The sequence below is a fragment of the Astatotilapia calliptera genome, chromosome 18, assembly GCF_964374335.1.
Source record: "Astatotilapia calliptera chromosome 18, fAstCal68.1, whole genome shotgun sequence".
NCBI classification, from domain to species: domain Eukaryota; kingdom Metazoa; phylum Chordata; class Actinopteri; order Cichliformes; family Cichlidae; genus Astatotilapia; species Astatotilapia calliptera.
In genome coordinates, this window is record NC_137439.1 from 35645828 (window position 1) to 35672081 (window position 26254).

Sequence of the window (26254 nt, forward strand, 5' to 3'; positions counted from 1 at the left end):
TTTTATTGTGAAAGGAAGGAACAGGAAGAAGTTTTTTTGCACATGCGTAGAACGTTTCTGGCTCTGCTCGGTAGTCGAAGCTGAAAACGGTTGTGTACTTTATAGCAGATAAATATTTGAGCTGCTGAAGTAACGATGTGTTCAGTCGAGTATTTGAGAGACTTTGTTAATGAGCGACTAACGGCTGCTGCTGAAGAGATATTCGGAGCCTTTGTAAAAACGATCGTCCAGAATGAGGCCGATGCCAGGCAGCGCATACTCCGGGATATCACCGTTAAGTTCCCCAAAATAAAGTTACAGAGAATAGGTACGTAACAAAACCACCGCTGCATGATAAAGCTGCGAACTAGTGGATCAGTAGCACGCATTTAAAGGGGTGAAACGGACAGGTAGATGTAACGAGGTCACGGAAATGCTGCTGTAAACTTCACTGAAAATAAATTGATGCCCTCGGGTTATTGTGAAGGAGCGCATACCTGAGACGGTTTACTGCAGGTTCCAGATGGCGTAGGAAATTGATTCACATTTCAGGCGTGGGTGTAACACAAAGAAGGTTACTTTATAGTTTGATATCGATCACATAACGCGTTTCTTTTGTTAGCAGTGCGTGTCTCTTTGTGTCTCTGCTTTTGGCCACATACTGATTTATATAACCCCACCCCTATTCTCTCCGTGGGATACTACTACATCTGTCCTTTCAAGTTGTCTTTGTGTTAGCTGCGTTGAGAAATCTGGAGAAATTATAAAGCTCATGGACAATGGAGACATTCAAGGAGCAGCTGAAACGAGCACAGCGAGCAGGAAACACAGTATTATCCCAGTTATATTTTCCCAGTGCAGTAGTGTGTTTATTTCTAACACGACTGCTCTAAAACTTCAACTGTATTCATGCAATCAGTACACGGTACTCAGTTTGTTCAGGTCCCAGGTGTCCCTTAAGAGGGTCGTTGACCCACTATTCAAATCAAATCCAAATCAAATCACTTTTATTGTCACATCATATGTGCAGGTACACTGGTCCATTACATGCGAGTGAAATTCTTGTGTGTGAGCTTCACAAGCAACAGAGGTGTGCAAAACATACCATAACATAAAACAAGGAAAATATAAGAATGGCTAAATCTGAGAGTAATAAATATATGTACAATATATAATAGTATATGCATTACTGGATGTGTATACTAAATATGTTTTTCTACGTGTGTGTGTGTGTACACATATTTTACAAATTAAATAGAGTAAACAATAAATAAAATGTATAAACTATACAGAGGTTGGTAGTTGAACATGTGCAAAACAAGTGGCATTAATGTATAGTATGGAGTGCATAATGTTGAAGTTCCAGTAGTAAGGGTGAGGTGTCTGTGATGTATATTCATCATGTGAGCCAAGGTGTCAAAAAAGGGTGTAGGTCGCTATCGGCAGAGACTTCGGGTGAAGCCATTGTGGGACCTCGCCTCGCCCTATCATGTGACTTATTCAGATCAACTGACGCAAGATGTGAGTAGGGGTTGAGGTGCCTGGGAAGGGATCTCAAAACTGGGATGTAGGTAGCAGACAGTTGGTGTCGTAAGCCCCGCCCTCTGTTCAAGGATGGTTTCTTTCACTCCTCTTTCAAACCATCTGTTTTCACTGTCCAAAATGTGGACATTGGCATCCTCAAAGAGTGACCTTTGACCTTTAGATGCAGATGTACAGCCGAGTCTTGTCCTGTCAAGGTGGCGCTTCTATGCTGTGCCATGCGTTTATGCAGTGGCTGTTTAATTTCTTCACTGCAGAGGTCTGAGCTCTCCTAGTTGCACTCCACAGCATACACTGTGTTGCTTAGCTTGTGTTTGGGATGAACCAGTTTGTGTATGAGTGTGTGGCTCGTTGGTGTCTGACCTTCTTTACTCTGCATCTGTGCTGGTTGGATGAAGGCCCAGCTGGGATAACCACATATTTTGAAAGCTTTGTTTACATGTGTGTTCCATTTCTTTGCCTCCTGCCCTGGGCGTGTTTTCTGCCCAGTGTTGTAGGGTCCAAGTTTGTGTTCCAGACGGTGGTGGGAGTCAAAGAGGAGGTAGTGGTCTGTGTGTGTGGGCATCAGCTATACTGCCGCAGCGTCCTCTGTTGTTGTGGTTGTGTCACATACAAATGACATCACAGGACTTGCAGTTGCGTTGCTATGACGTCCGACACACATTGAGGTGGTATTTAGTAGTAATTAAAAACAACAGTAACAGAGTCGAGTCAGGCTAAGTTGGTAATAATGGAAGACAAGCTGTTGTGGTGCAGACATGTACGACTGTGTTGGTTTTATGGTTGTTTTATTGATGTATGAGTACAGAAGCTCAGAGCTTTACAGATTACACAGAGACACAAACACTCAGATGTCTCTATGTCCAGTTTTTAACTTCTTCCCTTCCTCTATTTTTAATTTAACCAGGAAGATCCCATTGAGATTAAAAACCTCTTTTTCAAGGGAGACCTGCCAAGATAGGTAGCAGCACATATCTCACAGTTACGGAAATTACACAATTAAACACAGGCACACACACACACACACACACACACACACACACACACACACACACACACACACACACACACACACACACACACAAAAGCACTTCCTGTGTCAGTGCTTATGTGCTTGTATTGTCTGACACATGTTGTTGAGGACAACACTCCAGCAGCTTCCTGTGCCCTAACAGCAGGCATACATGGACGTGACTGTGTTGTGGTGGCCTGTGTTTTTAACAAGGCTAACACATATCCCCTGAACTAACTTTCACTGTGTTTCTGTGTTTCACTGAGTTTCTGTTTCACTGTGTTTCACTGTGTTTCTGTGTTTCACGTTTTCTGTGTTCCACTGTGTTTCACTGTTTCCGTGTTTTTCTGTGTTTCACTGTTTCTGTGTTCCACTGTTTCACTGTTTCCGTGTTTTTCTGTGTTTCACTGTTTCTGTGTTTCACTTTGTTCCACTGTTTCCGTGTTTCTCTGTGTTTCACTGTGTTCCACGTTTTGTGTGTTTTTCTGTGTTTCTGTGTTTCACTGTGTTTCCGTGTTTCTCTGTGTTTCACTGTGTTTCTGTGTTTCACGTTTTCTGTGTTCCACTGTTTCACTGTTTCCGTGTTTTTCTGTGTTTCACTGTTTCCGTGTTTTTCTGTGTTTCACTGTTTCTGTGTTTCACTGTGTTTCACTGTTTCTGTGTTTCACTGTGTTTCACTGATTCTGTGTTTCACTGTGTTTCACTGTTTCTCTGTGTTTCACTGTGTTTCTGTATTTCTCTGTGTTTCACTGTGTTTCTGTATTTCACTGTGTTTCACTGTTTCTGTGTTTCACTGTGTTTCACTGTTTCTGTGTTTCACTGTGTTTCTGTGTTTCACTGTGTTTCACTGTTTCTGTGTTTCACTTTGTTCCACTGTTTCCGTGTTTCACTGTGTTTCTGTGTTGCACTGTTTCTGTGTTTCTCTGTGTTTCTGTGTTTCACTGTGGGGACAGTGTTCTTTGGGTTGTATGCACTCCTTGTTTTCTCCAAATGTCATGTGCCCACAGGAGGTATTTCCAATATGCATAATCTTTCTCCAGGTTGTCCTTAGTGTACTTTATTCTGGCTTGAGGGTGAGGGAGATTTTTTTGTTGGTCAGTAACGTTGCAGTCCATTGTCTGGGTTTTAGTGATTGTATTCTTTGAATCTACTTTTCACAACGTGGCTAAGTCATTCACTCTAGTGTCTCGGCAGCTGTTCTGGGTCTTTAGACCGCTGGATCTTTCTTCAGGCATTTTCTGTATTGTGCGGCACACTTTATATTTCTTGATGTTGCTTCTAATTCCAATTCTTTAAACCTGGAAACGCTGTAATAACTTATAGCCATCTCCTGATTTGTGAGCAACAAAAGTTATTTTTCTCAAGTTTAAATGTCTTTGGTTATTTATATATGACTTCCAGCGCCACTCCAAGCTTGCAGCCAGTATCAGCAGCTGCGATCTGACAGAGTCCTTTTTTCACTTTGTCCTTAATGTAAATATGTAAGAAAATTGTGTATGTTTCTGTTCTGTGTCCTGTGTACTCTTTGTTTGTATATGTGTCTTTTTGGCTGCTGTTACAACCAAATTTCCCCTTGTGGGCCAATTAAAGGATTATTCTATTCTATTCTATTTTTGGCATGATGTTCAGACAGCTCAAACCTTTGCTGGACTGTTAGTGTGTGTACATTGGAAGATAGCCCTCAGTTTGAACGTAACAACCTTTGATGATTACAGAGTTAACCTTGTAGAGTTGATGGATGTGCCTGTGCTCCAAAGCACATGACCGATTCAGGACTTTTGTCGACTATGCGAACTTCATACTATAAACCAGTTTTTAAATTGTGTTGGTAAGCAAAGTAAAAATAGGCTTATAATAAATAATCTACAGCAGGGGTAGGCAACCTTTCTGATGACGAGTGCCATTTAAAATTTCCTCAGAAGTCAGTGTGCCATATGATTGCATTAGCAATAAATTTAATAACTCTCTATATGAACAGTTACACAATATATAGAACCACTTTATAGAATTATATTTGTTTGCAGATGTTGGCAGCTATCAGCGAATAGTTATCAGCTGTTTTGAAACAAAAAAAAGACACTTTTTATCCATAACAAGAACTACATGACAGCAAATGACAGGAATATACTGTTGGTGTTTTTATAGACTTAAAAAAGGCGTTTGATACAATTGATCATTCTATATTAATGAATAAACTAGAGAGATATGGCATAAGAGGGTTAGCATACAAGTGGATGAAAAGTTACCTGGATGACAGAAATCAATATGTCGAATTCAATAATGTAAAATCTAAGCAGTTGAAGGTAACTTGTGGTGTTCCTCAGGGCTCTGTGCTGGGCCCTAAATTATTTTTATTATATATAAATGACATATGTAGCATTTCCAAACTGTTAAAATGTGTATTGTTTGCTGATGATACCAGTCTGTACTGCTCAGGTAAAAACCTAGAACAGCTTCTGACTACAGCGGAAAAGGAGTTAAATATATTAAAAAACTGGTTTGACATATATATATGTATATGTGTATGTATATATATATATGTATGTGTGTATGTATGTATGTATGTATGTATATATATGTGTATGTATTAGGGGTGCAACGATATTCGTATCGATATTGAACCGTTCGATACAGTGCTTTCGGTTCGGTACACATATGTATCGAACAATACAAAATTTGTAATTTATTTTATCAACTTTCCTTCTGACGATGCTGTCTGTGTTGAGCGCTCAGTGGATCTGCACTCGACAGTGCAGCCTAGGCGGAGTAGTCGAGTGCAGATTCACTGAGCACAGGGCAAGCTAGCGAGACAGAAGTTAAGCTCTCCTTGCAACATGCCAATATGAACCCCTCCACCCTCATTCAGATCTGGCGTTTGGAACTATTTTGGTCTTCATCTGACGTATGACCCTGAAGGTAAGCGCGTCATGGACTAAAGTAAAACAGTATGTTGGATGTGCCACGCAATGCTCAATTACATGGGTGGGAGCTAGTGTGTTAGCGCAGTTAGCTCGCTAACGTGTTGGCCGTCCAGCCCCACGCTCAGGGCGATCCGCGGTAGCTCGTTAACAGAGATTTGCCGTGTTGTGGCGTTAAGGTCATTTCAACGAGATTTACGCTGACAGCACTAGTGGGAACACAACGAATATGACTGCACATTTACTCCAACATCATCCTAGTGCAAAGACAAGTGGAAGCCGACAAAAACAACAAGCACGCATGCTACAAACTTTACCCGAGTCATTTAGACAGCCGTTAGCACAGGATTCTCCTTATGGGGACCTGATATGTTTAATATGCTGCTGAGAATATAGCCCAGAAGAAGCGTATAGTATAGCTTTTATTTTGGAAAGAGACATTTCTCTGTAATAAACTCTCTTTTCCAAAGATGAGTGATTCCTCAATCAGATACAGGGCTCGCAATATCGCTAGCCCGACGTCCCGGGGCTAGCGATCTTTCCAGTCGGGCTACCAAAATCTCTCTCTGCCCTGCCCGTCGGGCTATTGTAGGAAGGAAAAATATATGTCAATGCTTTTGCATTCTTTCGGAAATGTAGCTGAGTAATTATGTCATTGGCATCGGTGAGCCACTGTCAATATGTGACATATTGAAATCGCGTTTGAATTTGCGCTTCTCACATAAGCTCAGTGATTCTCTGCGAGATCAACCTCTCACATGTTTAAGCTTGCTGCGGGAGATTTCACTTGTCATGTTTGCATAGTAAGCTAACGATTAATAAGACGATGTCAGAGGAATTGGTGCACAAATTATCATCACTCACAGATCAGTGCTGTCGCTCTCTATACACAGTTCGCACGATTGCAAAGTGAAAGCAAAAAAACAAGCGCAAATTCAAACGCGACTTCAATATGTCACATATTGACAGTGGCTCACCGATGCCAATGACATAATTACCCAGCTACATTTCCGAAAGAATGCAAAAGCATTGACATATATTTTTCCTTCCTACAATAGCCCGACGGGCAGGGCAGAGAGAGATTTTGGTAGCCCGACTGGAAAAATCGCTAGCCCGACGTCCTGGGGCTAGCGATATTGCGAGCCCTGTATCTGATTGAGGAATCACTCATCTTTGGAAAAGAGAGTTTATTACAGAGAAATGTCTCTTTCCAAAATAAAAGCTATACTATCCGCTTCTTCTGGGCTATATTCTCAGCAGCATAAGGAGAATCATGTGCTAACAGCTGTCTAAATGACTCGGCTAAAGTTAGTAGCATGCTTGTTGTTTTTGTCTTTGCACTAGGATGATGTCGGCGTAAATGTGCAGTCATATTCGTTGTGTTCCCACTAGTGCTTTCAGGTTAATCTCGTTGAAATGACCTTAACGCCACAACACGGCAAATCTCCGTTAACGAGCTACTGCCGATCGCTCCGTGCATGGGGCTAGACGGCCAACACGTTAACGAGCTAACTGCGCTAACACACTAGTTCCCACCCATGTAATTGAGCATTGCATGGCACATCCAACATACTGTTTTACTTTAGTCCATGACTCGCTTACCTTCAGGGTCATACGTCACATGAAAACCCAAATAATTCCAAACGCCAGATCTGAATGAGGTTCAATTTGCCTGTTGCAAGGAGAGCTTAACTTCTGTCTTGCTAGCTTGCCCTGCGCTCTTCCTTCTGACTATGCTGTCTGTGTTGAGCGCTCAGTGGATCTGCGCTGGACAGTGCAGCCTAGGCGGAGTAGTCGAACACAGATTCACTGAGCGCTCAACACAGACAGCATCGTCAGAAGGAAAGTTGATAAAATAAATTACAAATGTTGTATTGTTCGATACATATGCGTACCGAACCGAAAGCACTGTATCGAACGGTTCAATATCGATACGAATATCGTTGCACCCCTAGTATATATATATATATATATAAAAATAAAAAACACCCAGCACGCCCCTGCGGGCGGTTTATCCTTCAAGCTCGGGTCCTCTACCAGAGTCCTGGGACCTTGAGGGTCCTGCGCAGTATCTTAGCTGTTCCCAGGACTGCGCTCTTCTGGACAGAGATCTCCGATGTTGTTCCTGGGATCTGCTGGGGCCACTCGCCTAGCTTGGGAGTCACCGCACCTAGTGCTCCGATTACCACGGGGACCACTGTTACCTTCACCCTCCACATCCTCTCAAGCTCTTCTCTGAGCCCTTGGTATTTCTCCAGCTTCTCGTGTTCCTTCTTCCTGATATTGCTGTCATTCGGAACTGCTACATCGATCACTACGGTCGTCTTCTTCTGTTTGTCTACCACCACTATGACCGGTTGGTTAGCCACCACAATTTTAGGGCTGCTCAATTAATCGAATTTTAATCATGATTACGATCTGGGCTTTCAACGATCATTAAAAATGACTGAGCCGATTATTAGCCCCTCCCTCATTTATCCGCGACACCTTAAAGGCCGGTCCGTGAAAATATTGTCGGGCATAAACCGGTCCGTGGCGCAAAAAAAGGTGGAGACCGCTGATTAAGAGGACCCGAGGGAAGCTCGGAAAGCTAAGCAGAAGTTATTTGGAGAGAAGAGTGACTGCCGTTGGCTGAAAAGAGAGGTAAAAAAAAACTTCAGTGGTGTTGCACACTATTTTATATTATTTTTTAAAGTCATTATTCAATACATTGTTATTGTTAACCCTTTAAAGCTGGTCAGAGCTGCACGCTCCGTTTTGTGTAGCTATTTTTAATTCCCTGTAGAACCTGAACCGTGTAAGCTAGCGCAATATATTTTTTTGCATATGAAACCGGAGGAGTTGTACTTACATCTTATGCCATCAGCTTGTCCTCGGTCACGGTTTCCTTCCACATAAAGCTTTGCAAAATTTGCATAAAAAGCGCTTGCAGGAACAAAAACATAATATTCCAGAAACACGCTTTGCCGATCCGATCAGCTGTTCGTAACACTTCCCACAGTGAAACAGACGTCAGCGCGAACTATCGCATGTCCGCCATTTCCTGCCCGAAACCGGAAGCGACGTCATTTTCGCAGAAAATGTAGTTTTTTACTTGTAGGCCTTAAAAGCCTATAATGGTGTTTTCATAAGTCATGTTTGACTTTTCTGAATTGTTTCTGGGATGCTTAGAACTCGAATTGCACTGCTGGAAATAGTTTATTTTGATGCACCTGCTGTTTTCTTTGCAAATTTGCATCATAGGATTGTTTTTTTGTTTTTCCTGCAGTATATAAAAATTGGTGTATCTCCAAAATAAAACTATGAAGACACTCAAAATAAATTTCCTGTGGTGGGAAACTATTTTTTGCAACTTTTTTGTATTTAAAGTTTTGAGAGATAAACCTCTTAAATTTCTCCAAGTAGAAATATATGTAAAAAAAAAAAAAAAAACAATTTTCAATTTTTTTGTAGTTTATTGCACTTTTTTGCAATTAATGTAGTTACTATGGACTTAATGCATACATATTATTAAAATATGGGCTATAACAGTAGTATAGCAACTTGAAATGCTCCCACAAATGGCACTACAACATGTAAAAAAATAATATGAGCTCTGGCGGACTTGGTTCTATAGTAGGTCTTAAAGGGTTAAATAAATATCGTCAAATAATTGAGATCTCAATTTCAGTGAAAATAATCGTGATTATCATTTTTGCCATAATCGAGCAGCCCTACACCATTTTGTCCGTCTGTATCTGGAAGTCCCACAGGATCTTAGCTCGGTCATTCTCCACCACCCTTGGGGGCATCTCCCATTTTGACCTCGGGACTTCCAGGTTCTACTCGGCACAGATGTTCCTGTACACCACTTGGTTATGGCGTTCCATGTATGCCTTGCCTGCTAGCATCTTGCACCCTGTTGTTATGTGCTGGATTGTCTCTGGGGCATCTTTACACAGCCTGCACCTGGGGTCTTGCCTGGTGTGATAGACCCCAGCCTCTATGGATCTTGTGCTCACAGATTGTTCTTGTGCTGCCATGATTAGTGCCTCTGTGCTGTCTTTCAGTCCAGCTTTGTCCAGCCACTGGTAGGATTTCTGGATGTCAGCCACCTCCTCTATCTGCCGGTGGTACATACCGTGCAGGGGCCTGTCCTTCCATGATGGTTCCTCATCTCCCTCCTCTTTCTTGGGTTTCTGCTGCCTGAGGTATTCACTGAGCACTCGGTCAGTTGGGGCCATCTTCCCAATGTATTCTTGGATGTTCGTTGTCTCATCCTGGACTGTGGTGCTGACACTCACCAGTCCCTGGCCCCCTTCCTTCCGCTTAGCGTACAGCCTCAGGGTGCTGGACTTGGGGTGAAACCCTCCATGCATGGTAAGGAGCTTTTTTGTCTTTATGTCAGTGGCTTCTATCTCCTCCTTTGGCCAGCCTATTACCCCAGCAGGGTACCTGATCACGGGAAGGGCGTAGGTGTTGATGGCCCGGATCTTGTTCTTACTGTTCAGCTGACTCCTCAGGACTTGCCTGACCCTCTGCAGGTACTTGGTGGTTGCAGCCTTTCTAGCGGCCTCTTCATGGCTCCCATTTGCCTGTGGGATCCCCAGGTACTTGTAGCTGTCCTCTATGTCTGCAATGTTGCCTTCTGGTATTTCAATCCCCTCAGTTCTGACTACCTTCCCTCTCTTTGTTACCATCCGACTACACTTCTCCAGTCCGAACGACATTCCAATGTCATTGCTGTATAGCCTGGTAGTGTGGATCAGTGAATCGATGTCTCGTTCACTCTTGGCATACAGCTTGATGTCATCCATGTACAGGAGGTGGCTGACAACTGCTCCGTTCCGTAGTCGGTATCCGTAGCCATATATAATATATATACCCCCACCCGCCCCCCGGAAGAGGGGGGTATATTACAGCACTGAGCTTGAACTCTGGGTCAAAGATTCAAGTTGCAGTTATATATATTTCCAATCACCTTAAATCTTCACTCAAAAGTGTATATACAGATGTATTATACATAAGAGACAAATGTTGTTCCTTCAGTATGTTGGCATTACTAAATTTGGCTCAATGCTTACATATATGTGTAAAAAGAAAATGTACGAGCTGTGAAAACAGTTTCTGATAGAATGAAGAGTAGACTGATATATGAAATATTCCTTTATTGGGTGAGAAAATCAGACCATGTCATAACTGCTTTAAGTCATACAGAATAGATATCAGAGCCTTAAACAGGCTGACGTCTGCTAAATGGGTCAAACTGGGCAGAAAGTCTACAAACACATAACATCCTTATAGTAGAGCTGGGCGATATGAGATTTTTTCATATCACGATATGTTTTTTTCATTTCAGGCGATAACGATATCTATCACGATATAAGCCAAATAACTATATTTGTAAGATTTAAATGTGCCGTTGCTCACAAGTAAAATGTGAAATAATCAGCAGCTTGTTTTTATTTAAATATTTATTTCCCATAATAAGTTCAACAGGGTAGATGTACTTAAGGAACATGAGACTTTTTCAGATAAATAAAGGCAAATATTGCAAACTACACAAAAGGCAGCCACTAAAGCGTTTAAGTTTCAAAATAGCACAAACGAAACAGACTACTAAATTGTCAATTCCACTTAGAAACAAAATATTAATTCTAAAAATAAATCTTAGTTTGTTTTACAGAAGAACAGACAAAACTGACTAACTTTTGTCAATATCAAATAAACTGAGAACTAAAAGGAAATTCTCAATCTCTCCTTGTGTTATAGCTGAGCTTTTCAAACAGTTTTAACAGTTACTTTAGTCTGACAAAAGCCGAATGACGAATTAGCGCTTCCAGTCAGAGACTGAGGCTACGTCCACACGTACACGGGTATTTTTGAAAACGGAGATTTTCCATTTTCGTTTTAAAAAATAATCCCGTCCACACATAAAGGCACTAATGTCACATAACTTTGCCGACATGTGGCCAACAGTAATGTTTTAATTTTCTTCGTTATTAAACATTCACACATAATAAATAAGTGACATCATATTCAGTACTTACTTTTGACAGTTCACTCTTTGGCCGCTCCCTTCTGCCTTCTGCCGTATTTTGCGGCAAAATAATCCACACCCACCGCCGCGCTATGAATTGTGGGATATATGGGACCACAAAGCGTGCACCGGACCACACTTGATATTTGGGGAAATCGACGGCGCATTTGGAGTACGCATTTGAAGTGCACTTCGAATTGGGACCGCGTGGCGGTGACGTAATCGGACTTAAAATGCGTACTTCAAGCGTGCAGACCCTGAATTGGGACACAGCCAGAGAGTTACAGGACTCTCTCCCAGACCACAGGCTCATAATACAAGTCAGAGCTTTATTTTTTAAAAAAAAGAAAAAAAGAAAGTTGTGTTTTCAAAATTGGAGTTCAAGTTATTTTTACTTCCAATAGTGTTAACATACTACACAGGACATGGACAAGATTTTTTTAATTTTCACTGTAAGTGGGCTAAAGCAGTTAATTAAAAGTAGTCTAACATAAATGTAAATGCTGTAATTTGATTATTTTAATAAACCATGTAACTTGGATGGATTCGATGCTGGTGTGACCACAGTGCACACGTCTGCTCTTGCTCACAGTGGTCCAAGGGATCGCTCAGGGAGTTGGTGTGTTCGCTCAGACACATGAAACACAGGGAACATTACCAAGTACTGATGTCACAGGTGCTGGTCCAAAACACACCAAGGGCAGAGAGCCTGAAGATGTCTGAGATATGTTGATGTTGGGTGGACAGGATTTCTTTTATTAATAAAACATTATTTAAGGAATCTTAAATCTCAGAGTCAGTGAGCTGTCGGCTTTCAGCCCCGACGGCGTGTTCGTGTACGTGCTGTCGGGTGAGAAATCCAAGAAAGAGAAAGCTGATTCTGATGGTCCGCTCTGTGTTTATGGCTTCCTGCTCTCATTTGCTGTTTGTTGAAATAGTTTTGTGAGCTTTAACCTGAGATTCCGGCATTTCTGGCAAAATACATTTATATTTAAAAGTCGATTCAGGATTTCATGAATCGATATCGCTTTGTTCAAGCTACTCACCTCTCTCTATGTGCCTGCACTTTCAAACGTCCATGCGAAGGACTAAGGGACAATTACAGGACCACGACCAATCGCAGAGGTCCCATCCCTGACTATCTCTGGACGCTAACCCCCCAAATGCGAACAATCAGAGATTTGGTTGCCCTCTAGAGCCCTGCAGGTCTATTTTCAGTTGAAGATATGGGTGAGTGCTACAGAGTCATGCATTGAATGAAGCACTGAAGCAAAGAGTTTGCAACAATGATGTTTTATAATTGAGTTAATACAATTACTCAGTGGGTGGCTGCAGCTCAGTGTCCACTATAAACACACCGCTTTGCTGAGTGTCAACAACAGATGGTGCTTTCTTCAAAAAAAACCTACTCGTGCAGGTAACTACTCGTGTAGTGCACGAATACCTAAATGCTTGCTCCATGGAGGATGATTGTTGGGATGTTCTCTTTGAGAGCTTTCATTCTTAAATATTTTCACCTGGTAAAATATATCCATCCATCTTCTTCCGCTTATCCGGAGCCGGGTCGCGGGGGCAGCAGCCTAAGCAGAGAAGCCCAGACCTCCCTCTCCCCAGCCACTTCCTCCAGCTTATCTGGGGAACACCAAGGCGTTCCCAGGCCAGCTGAGAGATCAGAATCAGAATCAGAATACTTTATTGATCCCTGGGGGAAATTATTTTTTGTTACAGTGCTCCATTTTAAACCAACATTAAGACAAGACAGACAATACGCTAACTAAGAATAGTACAATATATACATATATATACATACATACATACATACATACATAAGTCACTTATAAATAAATAGTTGGAAAAGAAACATGTGTAGCTGTAGCAGCAAACAGTGTGTTAAGTGGATGCGTTGTACAGGGAGCCACAGGCAGGAATGATTTCCTGTGTCGTTCAGTGGTGCTTTTCGGTAATCTCAGTCTCTCACTGAACGAGCTCCTGTGACTGACCAACATGTCATGGAGTGGGTGGGAGGTGTTATCCAACATTGTCTTTATCTTGGACAGCATCCGCCTCTCCGACACCACCTTGAGGGAGTCCAGCTCCATCCCCACAACATTGCTGGCCTTACGGATCAGTTTATTAAGTCTGTTGGCATCTGCGACCCTCAGCCTGCTCCCCCAGCATGCAACAGCATAGAGGATCGCACTGGCCACAACAGACTCATAGAAAATCCTCAGCATTTTCTGGCAGATGTTGAAGGACCTCAGTCGCCTCAAAAAATAGAGACGACTCTGGCCCTTCCTGTAAAGTGCTGTGGTGTTTTTAGCCCAGTCCAGTTTATTGTCAATGTGTACTCCAAGGTATTTATAGTCCTCCACAATGTCAACACTGACCCCCTGGATTGAAACAGGGGTCAAGTGTTTCCTGGTCTTCCTGAAGTCCACGATCAGTTCCTTGGTCTTTGCCACGTTGAGCTGCAGATGATTCTGCTCACACCACGTGACAAAGGAGTCGACCACAGCCCGGTACTCTGTCTCATCATCCCTGCTGATGCATCCAACCACCGCAGAGTCATCAGAAAACTTCTGAAGATGGCAGGTCTCTGTGCAGTGGCTGAAGTCTGTGGTGTAGAGGGTGAAGAGGAAGGGGGAGAGGACAGTCCCCTGTGGTGCCCCTGTGTTGCTAATCACCTTGTCAGACACACACTGTGGGAGACGTACATATTGTGGTCTTCCTGTCAGGTAATCAACAATCCAGGACACCAGAGAAGCATCCACCTGCATCGCTGCTAACTTATCACCCAGGAGGGTCGGCCTGATGGTGTTGAAAGCACTGGAAAAGTCAAAAAACATGACCCTCACAGTGCTCGCCGGCTGGTCCAGATGGGTGTAGACACGATTGAGCAGGTAGATGATGGCGTCCTCTGTTCCGAGACGAGGCTGATAAGCGAACTGAAGGGGATCCAGATGTGGTCTTACTATGGGTCGCAGCTGGTCCAGGATGAGCCTTTCCAGGGTCTTCATGATGTGGGAGGTCAGTGCCACGGGCCTGTAATCCTGGGGGCCACTGGGACGAGGCGTCTTTGGTACAGGGACGAGGCATGATGTCTTCCACATCACCGGGACCCTCTGCAGACTCAGACTCAGCATAAACAGTTTATGAAAGACTCCACACAGCTGGGGGGCACAGGTCTTGAGGACAAGGGGACTCACTCCGTCTGGTCCAGCAGACTTGCCTGAGTGAAGTCTCCTCATTTGCATCTCAACCTGGTATTGAGTGAAGGTGATGGGTGGGGGAGGGGTGTCAGGAATCTCACAGGAGGCAACATGTGAAGAGAGAGGCTGGCACAGTGGTGTGGCTCTGGATTCCAGGCTGACTGCAGGTGAGGTTGTGGGGGTGGGAGCAGACACTGTGGTGTCGAATCTATTGAAAAACAGATTCAACTCGTCGGCTCTATTCTCACCTCCCTCAGCTCCCCTGCTGTTGGTTGGCCTGAATCCAGTGATGGTCTTCATGCCCCTCCACACCTCTCTCATGCTGTTCTGCTGGAGTTTCCACTCCAGCTTCCTCCTGTAATTGTCCTTAGCCTCTCTGATCTTGTCCTTTAGTAACACCTGGATCTTCCTCACCTCCTCTTTGTTGCCCCCTCTGAAAGCCCTCTTCTTGTTGTTGAGGAGGGCTTTGATGTCCTTAGTCACCCACGGCTTGTTATTTGGGTAACAATGAACAGTCTGAGCTGGAACAATGGAGTCGGTGCAGAAAGTTATGTAGCCTGTGATACACTCAGTAAGCCCATTGATGTCCTCGGCGTGAGGCTCACAGAGTGTTTCCCAGTCGGTCACCTCGAAACAGCCCTGTAGTTCCGCTATTGCCTCCTCTGACCAGAGATATAATCTTTCCAGCGTGTCCTGGGTCTGCCCCGGGGCCTCCTCCCGGTGGGACATGCTCGGAAAACCTCGCCCAGGCGGCGCCCAGGAGGCATCCTTGTCAGATGCCCAAACTGCTCGGCTGGCTCCTTTCGATGTGGAGGAGCAGCGGCTCTACTCTGAGTCCCTCCCGAATGGCCGAACTTCTCACCCTATCTCTAAGGGAGAGGCCAGCCACCCTTCGGAGGAAGCTCATTTCTGCCGCTTGTATCCGCGATCTCGTTCTTTCGGTCACTACCCACAGCTCGTGACCATAGGTGAGGGTAAGGGCGTAGATCGACCGGTAAATTGAGAGCTTCGCTTTTACGCTCAGCTCCCTCTTCACCACGACGGACTGGTACAGCGTCCGCATCAGTGCAGCCACAGCACCAATCCGTCTGTCAATCTCCCACTTTCTTCTCCCATCACTTGTGAACAAGACCCCGAGATACTTAAACTCCTCCACTTGGGGCAGGAACTCATCCCTGACCCGGAGTGGGCACTCCAGACAAAGAGCGATTCAGAAGACCCCTATGAAAAGACCATTGAGGGAACAGTTCACCCTGCCCGGGATAGGGTTACCGGGGCCCCGCCCTGGGGGGGAGGGTGCCCGAGGGCGAGCGTCTGGTGGCTCGGCCGGACACAGCCCGAAAAGGGGACATGGGCCTATCTTCCTGCAGGCCCACCACCCGCAGGAGGCGCCATAGGGGTCTGGTGCAATGTGAGTTAGGCGGCGGCCAGGATCAAAGGTCCTGGCGGACCGATTCCCGGCTACCAAGACTGGTAAAGTATAAAAACTCAATATTGTGCAAAAGTCTTAACCTGCTCATGGTTTATGTATACTTTGCATAGGAGAGGCCACAGTTTCACCTACTGCGATATATTTTTTTGTTCTTTGGCTACTGGCTGATTTTAAAATCATTTTCAGTCCAATGCTGTACCAGAAGAGGAATGTTTTTCCAAACCCTGTTTTAACCTAGCAGCCATCCAAATGTGAAGTGTACTAGAGCAGTGTAGATATGGGTGGGTGACTTTAATCAGCTGTTGTGTGGTGAGTTCAGGGTGAGCTTTGTGGGAGCTGTGAATGTGCGACATGGCACTAAACAAAGCAACCACATGGTGCCTTTCAGAAAACGGGTCATTAGAGGACTGCCGATAAAATATTGTCTAGACTCTGTCAATTCCATAAATGTAATTTTCCTACTTGATTTACAATTTTGCTGAAACTAATTGTAAGAGGAGCATGTGCTCTGAGGAGAGTCAGAAACACACCAGGGTAATAAGAGTGATATTGGATTTTTCATAAACACAGCTCTCCACTAGAAGCCAGGGATGTTCCTGACGTCTTAGTCTGTTTTTCTTTTTTTAATCGCCTAACTCGTCTAAAACTAAGAAACACTCAGATATTATGTTACATTTGAAAAACCGTTAAGTAAACATGCCAAAAACTAATAACATTTGAACAACTAATCACATTCTTCATACCTGGCATTGTGCATTATGAGCATTACACGCTATACTGCAGACAGACACCCAAGAGGAAAAACACACAATAAACTGATGTCAAACATGAAAACATGTTACTACAAAAGATGTTTGCATATTACTAAAATATGACAACAAATAGCATTTGAAGCGTGTGGCACATCGTGCTGTGCGTTATGATTGATGCATGCTGCAGACTGGTGCTAAGGCTAATACCTGGAACCAGGAGCAGCCTGTTTGTGAATTCGTAGTCCTTTGAGAAGTTCTTGGACTTTAGACATCCACTGCAAATGATTTTCATCAAGTATCAAAAAGATTTCTTGAAAATTTCTCCAATTAATTTAGGCTAAAAATGGAGGACAAGAACAAAAAGATCTGTATTTCAGTCAGAGAGACTTTATTTATCCCCAAGGGGCAATTAAAGTAGATGATACCTTGCCGACCATACATACAATACACAAACATCACATTGGAGAGACAGGTCAGGCTAGGTAGCACTGGCTGCTCGACCACATGAGCAGCGACCCAAACCGAAACCATAGAAAATGCACAACATAAAGCTCTGTGGAGGATATTTAATTTACAAATGAGGCACTGAGAGGCTCCATCCTCAATCGCAGATTGACGCTGAAAGGTTAAAAACTAAGGCTTCGCATTGTTAGTAGTTCCAGTCCCCTCTCTTTATCGCCGCCTCCCATGCCATGCCTCTTGTTGTTACAAGGAGAAAAAATAACTCCCCCCACACTGAGCTCCAACAGGGAGATCCGTTTGAGAACAGAAATGGATGGTTAATGTACATTTTTAAAAAGCTGCTTCAATTAAAGCTGTCCAACAAATGATGAAACAGTGTGAGCAGCATGCTCTCACTGTAGAACCTTAAATTTAGCATTTTTATTGTTGTTTTATCACAAAGAAACCTGTTTCTGTCACTAACTTGAATGTCCAATGATCACAGGAGTAACCTTTTGTCATGTGTACCTTTTTATTTCTTTTTTTCTGAAGATCTCCCACAACATGTCTACAATACGGACGTTCTCACAGACCAGCAGCTCTGCAATGAGGAGAGCATCTCCAGTTTGGACCAGGAGGAAACGGTTCCTCTGCCGATTAAAGAGGAACACGAGGAACACTGCTTCACTGAGAATGAAGAGCAGCTTTTACTGAAGCAGGAAACTGACACCTTCATGGTGCCTTGCACTAATGAGGAAAGTGATGATAATGAACCCAAAATACGTTCTGACCAGTTCATCTGTCACAGCTCTCCTGGATCTAAGAATCATTACCAGGAAGTAGACAACCGTGTGGACACCAGCACAAAGCTGAAGCCAAAGAAGAGACAACACAGAAACAAAGGTTACAATGTTCCCATTCGTCAGAGTGAATGTAACATTACTACTGAAAAAAAAGAAAATGGCAAATCAAAGCAGTTTGGCTGATATTTCCTTCATATAACTCACCAACACATGCCTTCATGGAGATAACTCTAACTTAGAGTTTGTCCTGGAAAAATAGTTTGTTCCTTTCTAACAAAAACTCGCTTACTAATAAAAACCATCCTCTTTTCTGCACCGTAGCTATGCTGACAGTCAGAGCTCTGCACAGCCCAATAACCTATTAACTTTAAGTAGTCATGATTTCTTAAAATTCTTCACAAGCAAAAGAATTTAGCCATTCAAGAGAGGAAACGATCACATCCTTCCATGAGATCCATCTTCAAGTATTCAACTTAAACATCCACTGATTTTTATTTAGACTGCTTCTTTCAGTCTCTCCAAACCATCAGTGTGTCTATTAGACACAATAGAAATACAATGCATTGATATTAAACGTGATAATTTTATCAGTGTTAAAAACATTATGTACCACGGGTTTTTATGCTGCTGTAAATTAACCATTACTTTCAAAGCCTTTAGTTGATAAAGCTGCCTCAGGTCATTACAGATCTACCTATTTATTTTTCAAAAATGAGACCTGATAACAGAAATCAGTTAAACTGCAGGTTTGTCTGAAAGACATAACGGTCTGCATGTCCAGTAATTGTTTTTCTCCTAAATTCAGACAAAATGGAGCTTTAGAAACATGACGTTTACTCTGGTTTAACACAACGACTCCAGAAACACTGAAGAGTCTCGGAGTCATTTTTAACCAGCAGATGTCCTTTAACGTCCGAGTTAATGGTGATGGTGAAAAACTACACCACACATTTGTTACTTCAAGGCTGAACTATATTGACTCCTTGTTGTTGGCTATTTTAAAGGCTCCCAGAAAAGCATAAGTGGATCTAAGACACTGCAGCAAATGTACAGCAGCACTAACAGGAACTAGAAATGGGAACTATTTCTCCAATGCTGGGTTGTCCTTACTGACTACCTATTAAATCCATAATTGAATTTAAAATCCTTCTTCTCACCTACGAAGTCTTGAATCATCAGGCCCCATTATATCTTAATTACCTCATAGTACTCATACTATCCCAACAGAGGACTCGCGGACTGCAGGCTTGTCTTTATTAACGCACAAGCCTCGGCTGTCAGCTGCACACATACAAATTGGTGGAAGCAAATACATTTAGATGGTGAACGGATAGAAAAAACTCACAATATCATACACCAAATACAACAATGTCTAAGGTCATTATTGGTGTTGAAAAATGTATTTACCTCTCATCGCAGTAGTAATGTTTTTATGTGTCCCTTTATTCCTTTAGACCACTATGCATGCAAGGAGGACATTTTCGATGACAAATGGCTCTTTAACCTGGAGAATAAATCTGGTCTGAACCAGCAGGACCTAGGCCTTCTACAAATAAAAGAGGAAGAGGAGGAACTCTTCACAAATCAGGAGGGAGAGCAGCTTGTGCTGGAGGGAGAGCAGCTTGTACTGGAGGGAGAGCAGCTTGTACTGGAGGGAGAGCAGCTTGTACTGGAGCAGCAAACCAATCCCTTCATGATCTCTTCAGTTTTTGAGGAACAGAGTTCCTGTAAAGAAGAGCCAAACAGCCAGCTCCTTTCTCACGACTCTCTATGCCAGGGAAGAGCAGATGAGAAACCATATTCTTGTAACACCTGTGGGAAGAGATTTAAATACGTGTCAACATTGAAAGTACACACGAGCATTCACACAGGTGAGAAGCCTTTCTCTTGCGACGCATGTGGGAAAAAATTCAGGAGAAAGGATAACTTGTTGGTCCATATAAGAACTCACACCGGTGAAAAGCCTTTTGCCTGTAACATCTGTGGGAAAGCATTTAGTGACAGATCAAATCTGATATGTCACATTAGATATCACACAGGTGAGAAGCGACATTCTTGCGATACTTGTGGGAAGCGATTTTATCATAAAGGCAATTTAACGGTGCACATGGCGACGCATACAGGTATAAAACCTTACCAATGCAACACTTGTGGAAAAAGATTTATCCGCTTGGAAAAGTTGAAGTGCCACATAACCATTCACACGGGTGAAAAGCCATATTCTTGTGAAGCATGTGGGAAAAATTTCAGAAGACGTGACAAAGTACTGAACCACATGAGAACCCACACAGGTGAAAAGCCCTATCCCTGCAAGATCTGTGGGAAACCGTTTAGGGACGCTTCAAATTTGATACGTCATGTTAGGTTTCACACAGGTGAGAAGCCATATTCTTGTGCCACGTGTGGAAAAAGATTTACACAAAGCGGTAATTTGACTGCCCACATGAAAACTCACACACATATAAAGCCTTATCAATGCAACACATGTGGGAAAAAATTTACCTGCTTATCAAAGTTGAAAAGGCACACAAGAACTCACACAGGTGAGAAGCCGTATTCTTGTAAAACATGTGGAAAAGGTTTTGGCCAAATGAGGGATTTAACTGTCCACATAAGGACTCACACAGGTGATAAGCCCTACTCCTGTGTAACCTGTGGTAAAAGCTTCAGTCAGAACAGTCATTTGAATGTACACATGAGAACTCACACAGGTGAGAGGCCATATTCTTGCAAAACCTGTGGTAAGACTTTCAGTCAAAATAGTCATTTGACTGTCCACATGGGGTCTCACACAAGTGAGAGTTCTTGCAAAACATTTGGAGAAGTTTTTACTCAAAGTGGTGGGAGTGTTCACGTGAAAAATCACACAGCTGAGAGGCAGCACCTTTGCAAATCTCCTGGCAAAGGTTTCAGTTCTGTGACGGATCACACAAGAATCCACATGGGTGAGGGGGTGAAATTTAGCGAAACTACAACAAGATGTGGTCAAAGTAGTGACTGACAGTGTACACAAGAAGTTGCACAAGTGAGAGGAAGTATGTTTGTAAAACCTGCAAGAAGAGGTTCATTCCATGAGGTTTAATGCCACCATTGTCAAAGCATATAAAACTGCAAAATGTGGAAGATGTCAAAGTAATTGTCACTGAAACATTGATACAAATCACATGGCAAAGAGAAATTGTATTCAAATAATTATGTCACGTTATTAAGAGGAGAGATGCATCGTCAAAAACAGGAAATGTGTCAAGAAGCCAATAGAAGGGAAGCGGGGAGAAAATCCTCCACATCTTATGGAGCGATAGGTCCAAATGTAAAAAATTCAGCTTGCTAGAGTGCATGAAGAAGGTCAAGAAGAGACAACGGTGAGTGTTTTACAGCCATCGTTAAACACAGTGGGGACTCTGTTTTGGTTTGGGGCTGCATTTCAGCCACTGATGTTGGCAGTCTTATCAAAACTGATGAAATTATGAACCTATTAAAGAAGTGTCTGTGCATCTGTAAAGCTGTAAAGTGTCAGCATGACACTGGGCCTCATTTACTAATGTTTACGTAGAATTACTCTGTGTAACGAAAAAAAAAATTGTTCCCAAGAAAAATTATTGTTGGATTTATAAAACATACAACCGGCCTATTTAGTTTTTACTGCTTATTTTAATTAATTTATTTTTATTTAACCTTTATTTAACCAGGAATGTCCCGTTGAGATCAAAGACCTCTTTTTCAAGGGAGTCCTGGCCAAGAGGCAGCACATTTCAAGACAAATACATACGAACAAACAAAGTTAAAATTACACAAAACAATTACACATTATTGAGGCAGCCTGTAGGCCTTTGAGTTTAGTTTTAAAAACATTTAAAGACAACAATTCAGTTAGTTTCCAGTCTTTCTGTAACATGTTCCATGAAAAAGGCGCAGAGTGGACAAAGGCTTTCTTACCCAGCTCTGTGCGGACAAGGGGAACAGACAACAGCAGCTGATCATTTGAGCGCAAGGAGTAAGAACCACTATTTGTCCTTGTGACCAAAGTACAAATATAAGGAGGCAGCAATCCAAGCATAGCTTTGTAAATAAAAGTGTACCAATGCCCCTGTCTTCTAATGGCCAAAGAAGGCCATTTTACTCTTAAGTACAAATCACAGTGATGGGTCAGGTATTTACAATTGGTAATAAACCTCAAGGAAGCATGATACATCGTGTCCAACATTAATAAATCTGAAGTGTTCGGAATCAACAACCTTGTAGAATACAGTTTGCATACTATCTGCAGACTGACCCGCCCCAATTTTCTACATAAGGACACATTTCCCTCCAGATGAAGTGGAGAAAGTGGTGATGATGTGGTAAAGAGAGATGCCTGCACCTCTAGGCAGGAAATAAGGAGAAAGTGTGACTGCACAAAATTAAATAATAATGTCTGAGGTCCAAGGTGGAAGCTTTCCAAAGTGTTTCCACAGGAGTGATGACTTTTTAAAAATAAATAAAAAGCGATACTGAGTCTGAAATGCAGGAGTTCATTTCCCCTGAAACACTTATTTTCGCTCAAGTAAGAAAGAAAATTTGAAAAAGGCGCTATGACTAACAGACGGAGGACAAGGACCACATGGAGTAATCTGTCAGCCTCATATGAAAAGCTCAATGCAATGAAAACAGAAAATCCAGATTCTTCAGCATCAAGGGTGTAGTACCAAAAACATATATATTGTAAATGATCACATCCAGCAATGGTAGAAGTCATTTTCAGTGGAAAAATAAGAACATTTAAGAAACAATAAAACACAGATTAATGGAATATTTTTAAATTAATAGATGAGGCTGTGGATGCTGCCCGCCACTCTGTTGTGGTAAAGACAGGTTTGGTGTTCCCTCAAATAAGCTGGAGGAGGTAGCAGGATTGAGGGAGGTCTAGGCGGCTCTCCTTAGGCCTCTGCCCCATGACCCTGTCCCACATAAGTGGAAGAAAATGAGTGGATGAAGGTTGACTCCCACACCTCTTTGCATCCATATATTTTTTGTTTGTTTGTTTGCGCTTATCCGGGGTCGCGGGGGGCAGCAGCTCCCTCTCCCCAGCCACCTCCTCCTAATCTCTTTAGGATTCCTGGGTCTGCCCCTCTGCCTCACCAAGGAGGCGCCCAGGGGGCATTCTTGTCAGCTGCCCTTACAACCTGAACTGCCGCCTTTCAATATGGAGGTGTAGCAGCTTTACTCTGAGTCCCTCCCGGATGGCCAGACTCTTCACCCTTTCTCTAAGGGAGAAGCCAGCCACCCTTTGGAGAAAGCTTATTCCGCCATCAAAGCTTGTGACCATAGTTGAGGGTTAGGGACGCAGACCATTACGAACCGGTACAGCGTCCACATCACTGCACCCGCAGCACCAATCTGTCTGTCGATCTCATTTTCCCCTCTCCCCAAGACTTCAATACTTCTCTCCTTGGAGAGAACAAGTCTGATTTATTGCCGGCAATGTGGACCGCGCAATTGCAAGTGGTATAAGGACTGAATGGCGAATAGCAACAGGCCAGACACCGCTTATTCCTGAAGCACCTCCCACACAACACTAAGAAACAGTCAAATGCCTTCTCCAGGTCCACAAAACACATGTAGACTGGGCAAACTCCCATGCACCCTCAAGTATCCATGAGAGGATAAAGAACTGGTCCAATTTTTCCACTTGGCCCGTTGGTACGAATCAATCAAAAAAAATTAAATCCAAAGTCCCACAGGGTAATCAATCCCAATAGGACTCCTCCTTCTTCTCCCCAGCATCCTTTGGAATGCTGTCAAAGTTCTGCCCAATGTGGGAGTTGAAGATGTGGCATTCCCAGCACAACATCACTATATATTCATGTGCCCCACAGATCTCCTCCACCACTTGATCCAACTCACCAGGTGGTGATCAGCGCCTCTCTTCACCTGAGTGTCCAGAACATATAGCCAAAGATGGTAAATGGGCTGGTTCTTATATAGCGCTTTTCTACTCTTCCGTGGACTCAAAGCGCTTTACACAACTTGTAAAGCATTCACACAAACACATTTTCTACGTAAGTGCTTTCTAACTAACATTCACACACACCTTCATACACTGATGAATCCATCGGCGTATGAAGGTTAGTATCTTGCCCAAGGATATTTGGCAGCCAGGAATCAAACCACCAACCTTCCGATCAGTAGATGACCTGCTCTACTGCCTGAGCTACAGCCACCCTGATGATAGGATTACAAAGTCAATCATCGACCTGCAGCCTAGGGTGTCCTGGTGCCACAGTCTGTCCTAATGTTCAAACATTGTGTTTGTAATGGACAAATTGTTATTTGCACAGAAGTCAACACAACACTTATTGTAGGGTCTACCTTGGAATATGAAACACTTTGAGGTGACTGTTGTGTTATGGCGCTGTATAAATAAAATTGAATTTAATTGAATTGAACACCGCTCAGGTTCAGATCTGGCAGGCCATTCCTCCCAGTCACGCCCCTCCAGGTCTCACTTTCGTTGCTCACATGAGCATTGCAGTCTCGCAGTAGGACGACCCTCAAGCACCACACCCAGGTACTCCAAGAAGGCTGAGTACTCTAAGCTGTCAGTTTATACATGTGCTGAATACACTGTTTTCATTTAGTGTTTTTGTTTTCTTTACCTGTGCTATTTATTTTGTGGTATATGATCATTTGGAAAACTGTAAATAAGGCTATAATAATTGGGGGGGGGGGGGGGGGTTATTGTTTTTTGTAGCAAATTCAAATTCCTACTGCAGCCAGGCTGTGATTTGTTTGTTATCCATTGTCAGAGGGGTTACAACATTTGTTTGCAAAATACAAAGAAATTCAGTTATGAAAATACTGATAAATCACAGATTTTCCTGTAAAAAATTGTGCATTTGCACTGTTTGTAAATGAGGCTCGGTGATTCCAAACCAGTGAATAAACCAATAAAACCATACCTGGTTAGCACACAGTGGAGCACAATCCCAGAATCCAGGGATTGTGTTGACAGCAAATGAAACAAAAGGCAGCCAACATCAAAACAAAAGCTTTTTAAAGCTGTTCAATCAGTCTGGAGGACTTTTCCTAAAGACTTTGATTTTGCCTTACTTGTAAACAAAATATAAAGAAGCTTGTGTGTGTGTGTGTGTGTGTGTGTGTGTGTGTGTGTGTGTGTGTGTGTGTGTGTGTGTGTGTGTGTGTGTGTGTGTGTGTGTGTTAACAGGTCTAAACTTTAACTTAAAATGTTGTCCTAGATTCAACGATTTAAACCTTGGGCTTGTTTTCGCTACTATAATCTATTACCAGGTTACCGGCAATGTAAGTCCTGTAGTTAATGACCCCCAATTTTTTTTTAAAAATTTTCAGTAATGATGGAAATTTGGCTGTATAATAAAATTGAGAAAAGAGTGAGAGTTCTTCAGCTTATGGCATGCATCTGCATGACTGCATGACATTTAGGATTTGTTTTCTTTATGAGAGCAAAACAAACTTTTTAAATGTTATTTTTATTGAAAAATGGCATGTACAAAATTCCAGAAGTGTATTTTTTGTCAATACATGTCAGAGATGTAACTGTCTAAATCTGGTAATTTTCTTTCTACCTCAGTAATGTTTGAATTATGATGCAAAGAAACCATAGACTTCTCCCTGATAACTAGACTTTAATGTTTTAGAACCTGTTTCATTTTGTATCTGTTCAATTATATAAACTGTGTTTCAGTGTGAGGCTAGCTTACTGAAGATGTGTAAACATTATCTGTAGTATTGTCAAGCGTGCTATATAAGTGAAGTACAAATGGTTTTTTGCTTTTTTTACAAGGCTTTCCAAAATGAGTCTTTCCAATACGAATTCAAAATGATGTTTAGGAAATGTATATGAAAATGACTATTGTAGCAATGAGCATCATCATAACTAAATGATGATATAGTAAGTGTTCAGTACTTGTTTTTGTGATCCAAAATATGTATTCTAACAATAAATATTCATAAAGAAATTATGTAAGAATAACATACTATATTATACGATATCATACTATAAATAAGAACATACTACATTTTGAAGCTGCAAGCAATTAGTCTTCAATGGGTCCCAGACAGGGACATTCAAATTCTTTTTAAAATGAGGAACAGTTCATTTATAACATGCAGGGACTTTTTAATATCAC

At 42.5% G+C, this 26254-nt stretch overlaps 1 protein-coding gene across 2 annotated transcripts; it reads left to right on the top strand.

Moving 5' to 3' along the window:
• The first annotated feature begins 31 nt into the window (after positions 1 to 31).
• LOC113011000 (uncharacterized) lies at positions 32 to 26086 on the top strand. 2 transcript variants are annotated; one of them, XM_026150359.2, is made up of 3 exons: positions 34 to 307; positions 17857 to 18207; positions 19562 to 26086. In XM_026150359.2, the coding sequence occupies exons 1-3, from the start codon at positions 136 to 138 to the stop codon at positions 21106 to 21108; spliced, it is 2070 nt and encodes a 689-aa protein (XP_026006144.1). In that variant the 5' UTR covers positions 34 to 135; the 3' UTR covers positions 21109 to 26086. The 2 variants fall into 2 exon arrangements, with proteins under 2 accessions (XP_080148865.1, XP_026006144.1); XM_080292739.1 differs by lacking the exon at positions 19562 to 26086 and having other exon boundaries at positions 32 to 307; positions 17857 to 18789.
• Positions 26087 to 26254: the final 168 nt, after the last annotated feature.